The sequence below is a fragment of the Phocoena phocoena genome, chromosome 3 (genome assembly GCF_963924675.1).
Source record: "Phocoena phocoena chromosome 3, mPhoPho1.1, whole genome shotgun sequence".
In the NCBI taxonomy this organism is placed as follows: Eukaryota; Metazoa; Chordata; class Mammalia; order Artiodactyla; family Phocoenidae; genus Phocoena; species Phocoena phocoena.
In genome coordinates, this window is record NC_089221.1 from 144,912,860 (window position 1) to 144,927,915 (window position 15,056).

Genomic DNA, 15,056 nt, shown 5'->3' on the forward strand with positions numbered 1-15,056 from the left:
CCCAGAGAGGGAAAGTAACTTCTTCAAGGCCACGTAGCAGGGTGGGGCAGATAGGAGCCAGAGGCTTAGTTTCCCGGCTTTAAATCCAGTACATGTTTCCCCCAAAGGGACCCAGTCACCATTCAGAGAACAGGTGCCTGGCACTGCTGGTTTGAGCCAAGATCTATCTGAGACCCACTAGGATGAACGGAGGAACCTCACACCTGAGAGTGAGGGCCTTCTTTAATTTTGCACCCCAGGTGGGCCTCCCTCACCGCCTCCCGTCCCTGCCCTGCACAGACCTCTTCTCATTGATGGTGATGATGGCAAACACCTCCCCCACAAACAAGCCGCACTCTTGGACAGAACTGCCCAAATCATTTAGTCATTCAACAAATATACACCGAGCCTCTCCTCTGCAGGAATGAACGAGACACACAGACCCGCAAAGAATCCACAGTCTCGTGGTGGGGGTGAGGCATACGTGAAACCAGTCACTGCAAAGCTGTATCCTAAGTGTCCGTGATAGACATAAGGCCAAGGGGTGATGGCAGACCAGCAGAGGGACATTGAAGGCTTCCAGGACCGGTAAAGCTTGAATTTTGAAAGCTACAGAGGAATTAGGTTAGGCAAGAGAGAAGGGCATTGTGGGCAAAGAAAATGGCAAAGGCACAGAGGCCAGAGGCAGCAGAGCACATGTGGGGACATCTGAGAAGGCTCAGGGTGTGCAGAGTGGAGGAGGGAGAGCTTGGGGAAGCAGGTCTGGACAGACAGAGACAGGTCGTGTGTGCCAGGCTGGGCAGAGTGCACTCTACCCCAAGTATTGGCTTTACCTCCCTCCACTTAGCATCTTGGTCCCCAAAATCGCAACGACCCCTCTTCCTTCAAACTGATGTGTCTACTTGGATTATTCCTGAACACACATGCTCAGAGCAGGGAAGAAAGAAGGGCCTTTCCTTATGTTTCCTCATTGCCCGTGGCAGGAGGAAGCAGCCTGGCAGGGTGGTAACGAGGCTTTGGGGTCAGGAAGCTTTGGTTCACGTCCTGGCCCCTCCACTGCTCCACAGTGTGAGCCGAAGCAAGTCATTCTCTCTCCCTCTCTCTGAGCCTCAGTTTTGTCCTCCGTAAAGTGGGGCTAATGACGGGTCCTACCTTATAGGACACTGGGAGGCATAGATGAGTTTAGCGTGCAAGACACTCTGCACAGTGCTTCTGGAGGGTCAGTGGGCATCAGAGTCACCGGAAGGCATGAGCCTCTCCCCCAGTTTCTCATCCGATAGGTCTGGTATGGGGCCCGCTGACATGCATTTCTAGCGAATACCCAGATGATGCTGACACTTTGGGAACCACTGACTTGGCACAATATGTCCCCTTTAGAGGGGAGCTCGAGAGCCTGCAGTGAGTGATGTCTCCAGGCGTGGTGGCCCTGGGCTGCCTGATGGGGAGACAAGCCGAGATGCTCTGCTTCTCAAGGCAGGGGCGACTTGATTGGCATATGGATGCTGCAGACATCCCTGGGCTCACATCTCTGTGGCAGGTTCCCTGGCTCTCTCTCCTGCCACGTTTGTCCCTGCGTGTTGCCGCACAGATCTGTGGACGCACCCCTGTCTGGCCCCTCCAATCTCTATTCTTAATTATGAAGGCCCTGGTTTCTTAATGTCTTCCCACCTCCACCCAGATCATGCCACCAGCTTTGCTAGGCTGGGCTACTGTTCCTGCAGCTGCCAGTCTATCCCACACAGAGCCCTCAGAAGAATTCTTTTAAGAGTCAGGTCATATCACGCCTCTTCTGGTATTTTCCCAGGGCATCTCGTCTACCGTAGAATGGCGTCCACGTGCAACGTTGGCCATTGCTTTGCATCAGCAGGTGCCCGCTTCCATCTGATCTCATTTTGTCCTTCTATTCCTCTCCCCCCACTGGGCCAGCATCCACCATCTTGTTCTTCCCATAGCTCACAAAATACAGCCCAACCGTGGCCGTTTGCACCTGCTGTTCCCTCTGCCCAGAATGCTTTTCCCTCAGATGTTTCCGTGACTTGTTTCCTCATTTCATTTAGGTTTCTACCCAAACATGACTTCTTCAGAGATGCCATCCCTGGCTCCCCTCCAACCCTCTCCAACCCTTTGCCCTGCTTTACTTTTCTTCAAAGCACTATCACTCTTGCAAAGTCTATTATACATTTATTTGTTCATTGTTTCCCCTCTCGAATCTAGACCCACAACCTCAGGGTCCCTGTCTGTCTTGGTTAATTCCTTATTAAATGAATTGAAGAATGAAAGCTTTAATGAGAAGTATCTAGGATAAAAAGCAGTTGTCATTTATTCAGTAGATTATTTTAGGATGAATAAGTTTCATTTGGGGATGAAAGAAACACATGCATACAGACAGTGACACCCAAGTCACTGTATATCACTGACACCATTTTCTCAATGCCAAGAAAATCCAAACGTAAGATACACTGTTTGTTTCACTGAGACGTGAACACGTGATTCTGCTGCCTTTCACCTCTGTGGCCGACTTTGCTCACCCAGTGTATCGGCTTCCTGTGGGCTGATGGCAGTAGGTAGGCAAGCTCCCTCCTCCAAGACAGGAGGAAAGGCAGGGGCGGCCAGGGATGGCTGTTGAGTGAGCCCAGACGTCCCACACGTTGGCTTGCTTGGCCAGATGTGGAATAGTGAGGAAGCCAGAGTAAACAGATGGTTACTCTCCGCTGAATGCTTTTGCATAAAGCTTATTTAGTCTTTCACAACAGCTCTATTATGCTGATATGATTACTATTTCCATTTTACCGATGAGGAAGCTGAGGCTCAGAGAGGTAAAGTAATTTGCCCAAAGCCACACAGACAATGTGTTGCCGACCTCCAGATGCTGTGTTCATAACTGGCAATACAATACCGGCTCCTGGTACCAACGCAGCAGAGTAGATGTGAAGACTAAATGAGAAAATCTCTAGGGGATCGTTCAGCACAGTGCCTGGAGTGTAGTAATGGCCGTGTTTAGGAAATTCATACTTCTGATTTCCCTAGTCTAGCAGGAAGTTTGTAGATAGCTGAGTCTGGTCCTTCTCCCAGTTGCAGGGCTGTGGGTATTTGTCTATTCTTTACACGGTCATCAAAGCTGCTAATTCTCTCAACTTTGGGACCGCTCCTCCCACCGCCCCCCCGCAAGAGACAGGATCTCTCCTCAGGCGGAAAGTCACTGTTCCGGCTTGTTGCTCAGAGGTGTCGGTGGTGACAGCCCCTTTCCTTTCTGAGGGGCCCAGCAGGTCACTGCCTGGCACCCCACCAGGCTGCCACCCCCCAGCCGGGCCTGGACTCCCCGGCCATCGGCTCACTTCTGTCTGACCTGTCAGTGGGCTCTTGGAAATGGTGGTTGATGAGGTCAACAGGCGTGTGGGGTGGAGCAGACTGGGCTGGGAGAGGCCAGAAACAGCAGGGCAAGGGCGAGCATGTGGGGATATCAGTGGCTGAGATCAGAGGCCCCTGCTCTCTGTTGCCACTGGTTTTTTGTAACAGGAAAGGGGGGAAGACAGCTGCAGGCAGGGTAGAAAGCCCCTGGGGATAAAAACATGGCCCTGGGCTAACAAGGGTGAGACTGTGCCAGAGAGGCCTGTCAGGGATGTCCAAGGTGAAAACTTTCTGATCAAGTGAGATCATTATTCCTTGAGCCTGTGTCTGGGTTGTGGAGAAAGCAGCAGTGGGAGGGGGTGGGGAAGAAGGGAGAGAGAGAGAGAGAGAGAGAGAGAGAGAGAGAGAGAGAAAGAGAAAGACCAAAAGAAACGGCAACTAGAAAAAAAATGTTTTCTAAAGGCTTGGCCTTTCCTTCCTCACATTCTACAACATTCACAGGGAACCTTGATATGGCTGTGATCACTCACAGCCTCTTATGAAGAATGGAGGGTAGAAACCAAGAGTGTAGGCTTCGGAGGTGGACAGCCTAGGGGTGAATCACTCCTCCATCATTTACTTGCTGTGTGATTGTGGGCAAGGCCCTTAACCTCTCTGAGCCTCAGTTTCTTTATCTGCGAAGTAGAGATCACAGAAGCCTCCTCAAAGGGTTCTTGTGAGCCTTACTGGATGGTGTCTGGATAAGGTTGCATGATGCAGGCTGAGAAAGCACAGAGGAGCTTAAGCTGCTGGTGAGGGGGACAGCCCTGTGGTGGTCCACCCAAGTCAGAAGTGTAAGCTGGTAAAGTTAGGAGCTGGGGCAGAGGGCAACGAAAACATTCTGTGTCCCAGTTTTCCAAAAAATAAATCGCCCCTTCAGTATGTCTTTAAATTGTCCCTCTTCTGTTGGACGTAGCCCTGCCTTAACTAAAAGAGCGTGGTGCAGGCCCTAAGCATGTCTTGTACCTGGCAGGTACAACACCTCCTGTGTATCGGCCACTCGGGATGTTGAACGGTAACAGACCTATCATGGCAGCTGCATGTAGGATTTAACGTTGGAGTGCAGTAAACTGGGTTCAGAACCCAGCCCCACCATACAAAAGCTGCATGGTCTTAGGCGAGGTATTTAACCTCTCTCTAAATCTGCAGATCTTCATCTGTAAACAGCAGGGCTAATGGTGCCTAGAGTTCTGGTGGTGATTTAGCGAGAGGATGCGTGTAAAGCACTTAGCATGGTGCCTGGCACTTAGTAAGCTTTTCCCAAATGCCAGCTATCGACTCTCATAAGACATGGTTGCCATTAACACTTCATGGTCGTGCTGACCCCCCCAGGATACTGTCACCTAGCACGGGACCCCTATGCTGAAATGGCATTGGTTTGGGGGAGGCTCTGGGAGCCCAAGGACAGAGGCTCTGAGCTGATGTGCTAGTAGTGATGACGTGGTTTGCATTGGGTCTGATCAGCCAAAAACCTTCATTTTATGCGACAGTCAAGCCTGGGGCTGCCACTTGTGACCGTTGAATAGGTGAAGGTTTGGCTGGTCCTTCCTGGGATAGAACCCCCAAACCTAGAGCTCTGTGTTCTCATGAAGTGCTCCCCAACCAGTAAGGCTGATTGCAGGGAGACTGTTGCAGGGAGATGCTCCAAGCCAGATGGGGTCCTTGGTCAGGAAATACCGCACACTCCACTGCAACAGTAAAGAGTCCTAATGCATATTCACTCATCAAGGGCTCTGAGAACTCCTGGTGGGATTAAACCAGTTTAACTTTGTTTAACCAGCATCTCCCAAACTGCATTTGACCACAGACCCTCCTGTCCCACCTCCATTTCTATTTCAGGGAACCCCTGTTAACATCCCCAGGAGGCATAATTTGGAAAAGCTGGTTTAGTTCCTGAGGGTCAGTTGTGCTGCTGTGGATATCTGAAAGGTGTTTCAATAATTCAGAGCAGGGGGTCTCAAGCTTTAGTGAACTAAGGAATCATTGGGGCCTTTTCATTAAAGTGCAGATTCCTAGTTTCCGCCCTCAGGAATTTGGGAGGTGTGGGTGACGACCGGGGTCAGTATTTTAACATCGCTGAGGTGATTCCAGGACAAGAAATCAGGGAGCGCAACTTGACCAGTAGTGGTTTAGTGCCTGACTTACAGAAGTACGGTGCTCAGAACACCAGCGTCAGCATCACCTAGGACCCTGTAAGAAGCGCAGGCTCTCGAGCCCCAGTCTAGGACTACAGAATTAGAATCTACATTTTAACAAGTTCCCCAGGTGATTCTGATGCTGGTTAGAATTTGAGAAGCATTGGTTTTAAAGGGTTTGGTTAATAGTGTTTTGTTTTTTGTCTGTTTCATTTCTGATGAAGAACCATTCAAAAAAAAAAAACAAAAACAACTAGACACACACTTCAAGATCATTGTCATAAAATTTCTACCATCCTTCATCCCCACCTCCAGTCACGTGGGGTCGACCAGATGCCCCAGTAGCTTCGCGGTAAAGCCAGAGCCATATCAAAGAGAGGTCTTACCTGGATCGTATCCCTGCCTTCAGTAACAGTGCCTGGGTTGTCCTAGGAAGCCTTTGCTTTCTTTCCCACATCCATCCTGAAGACTAGGAAAGCCAGCAAAGCAGCTCTCAGGGAGCCCTCCGCTCTGCCAGGTCTCTGGTTGGACATGATGGATCTTCCATTGCTAAGTTATAGGAAAAGCTGGAAGGTGCTTTTGGGGCAAGGATCCCGGGGCTTGGAATTCACAGACTGACAAAAAGAGTTGACAAGAAGCAAGAGGAAAACTTCCAACAGGCCTTCCAGAAGGAGTGCAAATACAATTTCACTTCTTGCAATGTTTAAGGATGGCGGTTGCCCTGTGGAGGGAGAGGCAAGATGCCTGCTGAAAGACAGTCCGTCGGGCAGCCAGGGTATTAATGGCAGGTGAAACCTTCCAAATGAGCACACTGTCAGCCAATCTATTGCTTTAAAAGGTTGGCAATGCGGGAGACCTAACAGCAGCAATGAAGAACTAATCTCATATTGCCAGGTTAAATCAAGTCAGCCTTGCCCATTCCTTTCACTTCTTAGTTACATCAAGCCAGAATCCTTTCAATTATCCCTCACTTCCAGCTTGTCAGCAGACATTGGGTAAAATGCAAATAGAACAGTGCCTTTCCCTGGTGGAGAGCAGGAAGTATCATTGAGAATAGCCTCCCTTTATTGAGTTCTTCCTCTGTGTTAAGTGCAGTACCTTCATCTTCTCATTTCACGGGGCCCGTCTTAGCATCTCCGTGCTCTCTGGTGACGTAGGTGCTATTAAGTCCATTCTATAGCTGGGAACACTGAGTCACAGGAGGTCAGTCACTTGCCAAATTTACATAGCTAATGAATGATGGAATAGGTTTTCAAACCAGACCATTCTGACTCTAAAGCCTGTATTATTATGTTATTTGTCTAACTAGGATAGGAGCCCAGAGGTTCCCTGAGCTTTGGAGTGCCCACCTTAAAATTTTCTAAGTGCTGTTCCAGTGGCAGGGACTGGCCAGGATCAGCAGTGCTGTCTGGGAAGAGCACCCTCACCCGGACTAGGACCCCCATGAGCCCTGGGCCCTGTTTCTCCCTTTCAGGGTGCTCTCTGACCCTCTGCCTCTCCTCACCTCCACCTCCATGCATGTAGGGTTGACCAGATACCCTAAGGTGTTGGAAGATTTGCATCTCTGAGCTATCTCAGGGTCCAATGCCCAGCCTCGATTCTAGAGGGCAGATTGGCAAGGCAATTGCTCCTGCTGGCTGAAGGAGTGTATGTTTTGCAAGCTTATGTAAGATCAGGCTGCCAGAATAATGCTGGTATGCTGATTTGGGAAACTCAAATTGTTTATATAGATAGGGGCCAGGCAGAAAAATATTAGCCAGGAGCCCCCCACACTTTGCTCACAGTCCTGCAGGAGCTCACCTTAAAACAAAATAACTCCCGAGACAAAACAAATGCTATGGTCGCCATATTCTTTACTCAAGAACCCCTTTATGCTGCTGGCTAAAATTCAGGAACCTTTGGCTTTTGCCAGCCCTCCGAGAAGGGTGCTCTCCAGCGCCCCCTGCTCCCTCTTCATTTCCATCACAAAGAGCAGACAGCGCAGGACTCGCCCTTCTTGCCCCAGCTTGTTGCCTCCTGCCTTCTCCTGCCGCTGCTTCATTGATTTCCCCACCTCCCCATTGTTAAGCGATCTCAAAAATAGCCCTACGGGGACTTCCCTGGTGGCGCAGTGGTAAAGAATCTGCCTGCCAATGCAGGGGACACAGGTTCAACCCCTAGTCCGGGAAGATCCCACATGCCGCGCAGCAACAAAGCCCATACGCCACAACTACTGAGCCTGCGCTCTAGAGCCCACAAGCCATAGCTACTGAGCCCACGTGCCACAACTACTGAAGCCCGCACACCTAGAGCCCGTGCTCAGCAACAAGAGAAGCCACCGCAATGAGAAGCCCACGCACCACAACGAAGAGTAGCCCCTGCTCGCCTCAACTACAGAAAGCCCACACACATCAACGAAGACCCAACGCAGCAAAAAATAAATAAATTTATTTTAAAAAAAAATAGCCCTAGGGTATATTGCGTTCACCACCTTAACTCCCTGTATTTTTCCTGGGAAAATGAGAATTTGGCAAGTACCTCACTCTGGATGCGAAACAGACGTATATGATGCCAAGAAGACTCACAAAGAAGAAAAGAAGTAGAAATGACTGAGACACTTAGTAGGTTACTAGGTGCTCACAATGCTCACAACTGTTCTAAGGACCTTATGTGGATTATCTTCTTTAGTCCTCCCAATGCTCCTTGAAGCATCACCATCACCATCACCATCACCATCCTCATCCTCACCATCATGCCTACTTTGTACATAAGGGGAACAGGGCACAGAGAGGGTGATTATCTTGCCTAAAGTCAGTCTGTTAGCAAATACATAAAGTACATAAACTTAAATATACACCTTGATGAATTTTTATAGACATATTCACCAGTGAAGCCAAGTGAATAAGGTGAAGATCTAGAAAGTTCCCAGAACCTGAAAAGTCCCCTATATTCTTTTCCAGCTAATACCTCTGCATTAAGGTGACCACAATTTCTAACTTTCTACTGTAATTCATGAACTTTGCCTGTTCTCGAGCATCCTATACACGAAAGACTATGTAGTCTTCAAAGCCCATGTTTTACCCAGTCCACCCTATGGCCTCCTGACCCACTGAGTGGGGAAGGTAGATTTGGTGGTTGGTAGCCCCTCTCAGCAAACCATGGTCTGGGAAAAGTGGGGCTCATTTTTCAAATCTGAGCTGCTGCCCAGTTCCCAAACGAGTGCTTCCTGCAGACGCTAGCAGCGCTATCCATGGCGCCTGCAGTGAATTGTGGGAGTCGATTTGTGCCACCCTGTCACAAAATAAAACTAAGAAAAGTAAATTCGGATCTTCCTCTGAAGGCTTTACCGCCCAAGGAAACCGGAGAACTCATGCAGGTTGTAGAGGGAGTCACTTGCAAACCAAGCTGCAGGGAACAAAAGGCACCCAAAACTGCCCCAAATGCTTCCATCTGGATTCTCCCAAAGCTGCCCAGTTTACGAAGATCAAAGAGGAAACAAATGAAATAAACCTCCTCTCATTCCTGGAGACTTTGCTTCCATGTAGGAGTGATGCATGGACTCAGGCAGCCTTCCCGAGACAGAAAAGCTGTGCATGTTTCAGCCAACTCGGAAATATTCAGATGTTTGCTGTGGCTTCTCTGTAACCTCTCTGTTTACCCGTGACCCCCTTCCCCTTGAGTGTAGCATCGCTAGTAGGTGTTCAATTAAGGCTTTGAGGTTAAATCTCTTGACTGTTTAGGAGCTCCTTAAAAAGTCTTGCAGGGCTTCCCTGGTGGTGCAGTGGTTGAGAGTCCACCTGCCGATGCAGGGGACGCAGGTTCGTGCCGCGGTCTGGGAAGATCCCACGTGCCGCGTAGCGGCTGGGCCCGTGAGCCATGGCCGCTGAGCCTGCGCGTCTGGAGCCTGTGCTCCGCAACGGGAGAGGCTGCCCAGAAGTGCGACCTTGTGCCAGCAGTAAACAGCTGAAAGGGGCTTTGAGTCTCACAGGTAGATAGTATGGTCCTCAGCAGCCTGCCTTGCAGGGAATGAATTCCCAGGCATCTTGTTTCTCATGTTGATTCCTTTTCAGATGTTCATCTCAAACAGCCAAACACTTCCCCAGCTGTAGGAGCAGACAGGCCTTCAGAAGTGATTAAATCCCATGGCTGCTCACACTTTCCCAGCTTGATGGGTGTCCACTGCCCTGTCTTCAGCCTCCCTTTGGGAAGGAAACATCTCCTCCTTCCGATAATGAAGAAGACACGGGTGATGATCTCATGGGTTGCCTTTTCCTACTTTTTCTCCAAAGCTGCTGCTCCACCTCTTGGCTAACTTACTCGGCTTCTCGGAGCCTCAGTTTCCAACTCTGTAGCATGGGTGATACCGTGATGCGGGGGATGATACACAGTTTAGTGAGTGCTCGCTACACCAGGCACTCTTCCAAGTCCTGAATATGTAATAACTGCTTTCCTCCTCCCAACGGCACCTTCTAATGTTATCATCTTCTTCATTTTGTACATAAGGAAACTGAGGCACAGAGCAGTTAATTGTCCAGGGTCAGCAGATTGGTAGTCGCTGATCTGAGATTCAAACCCAGATACCCTGATCCAGAGTCTGCAGCTTAAGGGTTATATTATTCTGCTTTGTAGGGTTACCATGAGGATTTAAATCAAGAATATATGTAAATCCTGCACAATATATAGCATTTATTATTACCACCCATTATTATTATCGTATCACTATTTGAAAGCATAGCATTCTTGCCAAGATGCAACCTACCTATAACACATACCAGTGAATGACTCTAATCAGGGGACATTCATTTCATTTATTTTTATGTCCATTTTTTATAAATTGAAAAAGTGGAAAACTTCAGGGAGTTTCTGGTTATAGTAATATCTACTGTTCATTGAACACATACTAGATGCCAGACTGATACTCCATCTGTCAACTCCCCATCACATAACCCTATGATATATGCATTGTTATCACTCAGTTTTTTTGGTTGTTTTTTGGGGGTTTTTTGCGGTACGCGGGCCTCTCACTGCTGTGGCCTCTCCCGTTGCGGAGCACAGGCTCTGGACGCGCAGGCTCAGCGGCCATGGCTCACGGGCCCAGCCGCTCCGCGGCATGTGGGATCTTCCCGGACCGGGGCACGAACCCGTGTCCCCTGCTTTGGCAGGCGGACTCTCAACCACTGCGCCACCAGGGAAGCCCTATCACTCAGTTTTAAAGGCAAAGAAATTGAGTTTCAGCCAGGTTGATTATCTTTCTAAGCTCACACAGCCAGGGCCTAGAGGATTCCACAGGCCAAGCTCTTACCTCTGACGCTGTATAGACTTTTTGGCTTTTTACCTTGGGAATTCCAATCCAAAGGCTTCAATGTAGCCTTAACCTGATATCTGCGTCACGTTGCCAGAACTGTTATGAAAGATTCTCTGATTTTCTTTATCAAAAGCAAGACAAAGAATGCCTAACCTACTGTTCCCAGAAAGTTTCTGCACGTCCATGTTTCTCTGCAGTGGCCACTACAAGTAGCATATGACGTACGTGTGTGGAACACAGCCAGAGCTATGATTTAGCGTGCGTTCTAACAGAAAGCACCTAGATGATAGGCGGCGGCCACATCTCACAGAGTGGAGTAAATGAGGATGTTTATTAAGCAGATGCAGGGCACCACTGTGAGCCGATGGGGAAGGCCTGGGTCACTTTCCCGTAACCGCTGAGTCAGAATGGGGCCCTTTTCGAAGACTCTGCAAACCTCTCTCACCAGGATAAAAGCCAAGCAGACAAACAAATAAGGAGGTGGATAAATAAAAAAATAAATCGTCCAGTGTCATAGGGGGGCCGTGCTGCTTTCACGCCCCTGTTGAATGGAGACATTGGCAGCCTCTCAGGTCCTGAACTGGCAATTCAGAACAGTTTGATTGCTTGCTTGATTGTTTGCGAGATAACTGCAAGATTGTCAGTGACAGGGTAATTTACTGAAGATTGCCATGTCAGACTCCATGCGAGGGGCTTGCTGGCATAAAGATGCGCTTCTCATGACTGACAGGCCACGGGGAGATTGGAGTGCCAGTTTCAAGTTCACAGTGTTGTCTGCAAGTGTTCGGCGGCAGCAGGCCCTAATCACGAAACATGATGAGGTCGTTATAGGCGTAACGTATGCTCACACTTAGTAATGGATAGAACCCCAAATGCACCATCTCTGGAGCAGGTAAATGTAAATATGTAGGAGGAAATCATTTCTATCCTTTTTATCCCCTTTTTGTTAGCATTTGCCATCTGCTATTGCTGATGTGTTTGTAGGACATCTCCTGCCAGACAGGCCCTTGAATAAAAAGCCTGGAGTCAACAAAACAGTGGGGAAATTTGAGGTCCATGCTCTTGAAGCAGTCACAGTCACAGAAGGAGTCGCAGACTAGAGGGAGTTGGGAGAGGAAAACGTTCAGTGCTTAATAGGCAAGACTGTCTGTAATTTATTATTCACTCCTGATGTGAGGCCCTCAAGCTGGCTGTATGGAAAGGGGTTGGGGGTGGGAGGTGGCACATTCCCAGATTCAGGAGGAAAAGGCCACCAGAGATGGATGGAACTCCTAATGGGACGAGGCCGGTGGCCTTAAAGAACTCTATAGTGCTAATAACGGTGGCTTTCTTCTCACCTGAGAAGTTTCTGCGGCGGCTGGATGAAGCACTGCCAACATGTCTCAGCAGGGTCTTTTTAAATCTGAAGCAGGCATTCCGTGGTGGATTCCTTCTGTCTAATGAAGGCGCTCCACGGAAGGCGATGGTAGAGGCAGAATACTCTCCTTTTTTATTTTCTATTCTTTTCTTTTTCTTATTCTGCCAAGGGCCCTGGGAGCCCCTGGATGATCTGAACGTGGGTCTGACGTGGTACCTCAGCGTCATTCCGCTGCTGAGATACACTTCTCCAGCACCGTTCCTTGGGTCTGAGATTTGCGGGCCCCTGGGGGGCAGCCGATTCAACCAGCACATCAGGCTGAGGTGCTCGGAGCCATGACTTTGAAAGTCTCTAAATTTCAAGCGTGCGTGCCCGCTCACCCTCCTGTGTCTGCGTGTCCAGAAAACTTCGTAAATCTACATGTGTTACGAGGCACGCGGGCAGCATTTGCCCACGTGGAAAATGAGAGGCTAGTTTTAGTAATTTAAAGCCGAGCAGAACGTGCAACCTCCTAATTTGTCTGTTTGCTAAAAAGAAAGTAGTGCGTTCAAATCATTGTACATTAATTGCTAAATTACCGTGGAACTTCGGTGAAATTAAATATTTCTATTTCATTAGTGGAACCAAACGTAAAGGGTAATGCCAAAAAATTACACTGTAGTAAATTTAAAGCGCACAGCCAGGCCTCTGATTCAGTGTTCCAGTTCAAGTGTTTGTCAGCTCACAGCCCAGGGTTGGAGTGCATGTTTCTGTGATGCTAATTATGGCCCCCAAATGCCTCGCTATCAAATCAGGGAGTTACATGTAAGCAAGTTACTCTCCAAGCTCCTACACTGTGTATTCAATCAATTCCCAGCAGAGTGAAGAAGGGTTTGCTAACTAATCCATTCTAATAGGAATTCTAAGGAGCAAACACTGCCCTAAACACCCCCATCCTCAGCCCTAACAGACATGTGAGGAATGGGAAACAGTCATTTACTCATTCAACAAACATTTGTTGAGTGCCTGATTCCGTGGTTGGCACTAAGCGAGGCATGAATGTAAAAACGAATACGACACTGTTCTTTTCGAAGAGCTCATTTTCCAGACAGGAAGGCAAGCATACGGAGACAATTAATTCTAGTACAAGCAAGTTGGCTTTAACAGCGGTTTCTAGTATTTCTTGTGCATTAGAATCACCTGAGAGTCATGTTTAAAGTGCAAACTCCAGGACCTGCTCCTGGAACCTATGCCTGGGGAGCTCTGGGGTAGGCCCTTGATTCTCCCTACAGGATTGTGACGCAAAACCATTCTCTGAGAATCTCTGATTCAGGGACACACAGAACGGGAATACCTAACCTAGCCGCGGCATCATCAGGAAGGCTTCCTGGAGGAGGCCACACCTAGTCTGGGTCTTAAAGGATGAGTCATAATCTGTTTCCTCCACTATACTGTCAGCTCCTTAAGGACAGACACCATCATTCTTTGTTCCCTGTTTTATTTCCCGAACAGGGATGGCACTCAAATATTCGTTGAAGGGTAGATGAATAGGAATCAGCTCAGGAAAGAGGTGGAGGGGCAGGAATCTAGGCAAATAAATCAGAATGTTCAAAGTCCTGCAGGTATGGGGAAGATAGTTCCAGGAGCAATTGGGGAAACTAATGGCTTAGTTTGTGGGTGCTCAGGCTAAAGCCATTTCTCCACATTTCCTGGAAAGTGTCAAACTCATCACCCTGGTTCTCCCACTAGTCAGCAGTACCCTCCCTGGCTTAGAGGGAGAAGGGACGGAATGCTTTTCTCCATTGAAGCAAGATGTAAGGAATCCCATGCATTTTGATGACTTGCACACCCATTAGCACGGGCCCGTGAGATCTGGCAACAGGTAATTCTTTTGCGCAATGTTGTTTAAGAGCAACATGTTTGTTTTTATTGCCAACCACTCAAATACTACTTGCTCATGATAGAAAAAGTAGAAATTCCAGAAAAATACAAGAAAGAAGAAGAGAGAAACACACTGATCTACTACCTGGGGATAACCATTTGTCCGCATTCTCAGTTATTTCCTTTCAGTCTTGTACTTCCTGTGAGTATATGGTGGAATTATCCTAGGCTTGTTGTGTGAAACCTGCCAATTCAGACCGTTGGGAAGGGTTGAGGCTGCTCGGGACAAGGTGTTAGCATCTCAGAGCAGCTTTGTGCCGTGATATCTGCTGACCCCCGGCTCTGTCTCTGCCCTTCCAGATGGCCTGGTGGACTGCCTGGACCCTGACTGCTGCCTGCAGTCAGCCTGTCAGAACAGCCTGCTCTGTCGGGGGTCCCGGGACCCCCTGGACATCATTAAGCAGGGCCAGACAGACTCACCCGCAGTGAAGTCCTTCTACGACCGCATCAAGCTCCTGGCCGGCAAAGACAGCACCCACATCATTCCTGGAGACAATCCCTTCAACAGCAGGTAGGCGCCCTTCTGTCCCCACGGGTGGCTGAGGTCGCTGCTTCCCCTCCTGTCCAAGCAGGAGGAAGTGCTCCTAGTTTTTCTGTGGGCCTACTTGGCCTGGAAACTACCCCATGGGAGCAGCTCTCTGCTCTGGTTCATAGAAGGCCCTTTCCTCTCTGTGGGTCAAGCTCCAGAGCAGAGTCCTGGTCCCTCTATGGGATTTGGCCACCTGCAACCCAGAACCTGCTTAGAGACACCTGTTGATTGCCTGGTTTCTAGATCATTTTTACGATCTATTATTTTATGATATTATTGTTATATTAAATCTCCTTTTAGAATACCTCTCCTTGTGGCTCTTATTTGATCATCCCTGAAATATTTCATTCAGCAGAGTATTTTCTAAAAGCAGTTATAAACTTAATTACACAACTTAGCATTTGTGGCATCTTAGAGTCAAGATGATGCCAGTGGCTAGAATTTATTGAACGCCTGTGATGAGCT

General features: G+C 48.6%; 1 protein-coding gene across 2 annotated transcripts in view; it reads left to right on the plus strand.

The window, feature by feature from the left end:
* Nucleotides 1-15,056, plus strand: part of TENM2 (teneurin transmembrane protein 2) — a 990,950-nt gene that overhangs the window by 873,334 nt on the left and 102,560 nt on the right. For both annotated transcript variants that reach the window (XM_065874146.1, XM_065874147.1), the window contains exon 14: nt 14,363-14,573. In XM_065874146.1, the coding sequence (XP_065730218.1) occupies nt 14,363-14,573 (211 nt within the window). The remainder of the gene's footprint in view (nt 1-14,362; nt 14,574-15,056) is intronic.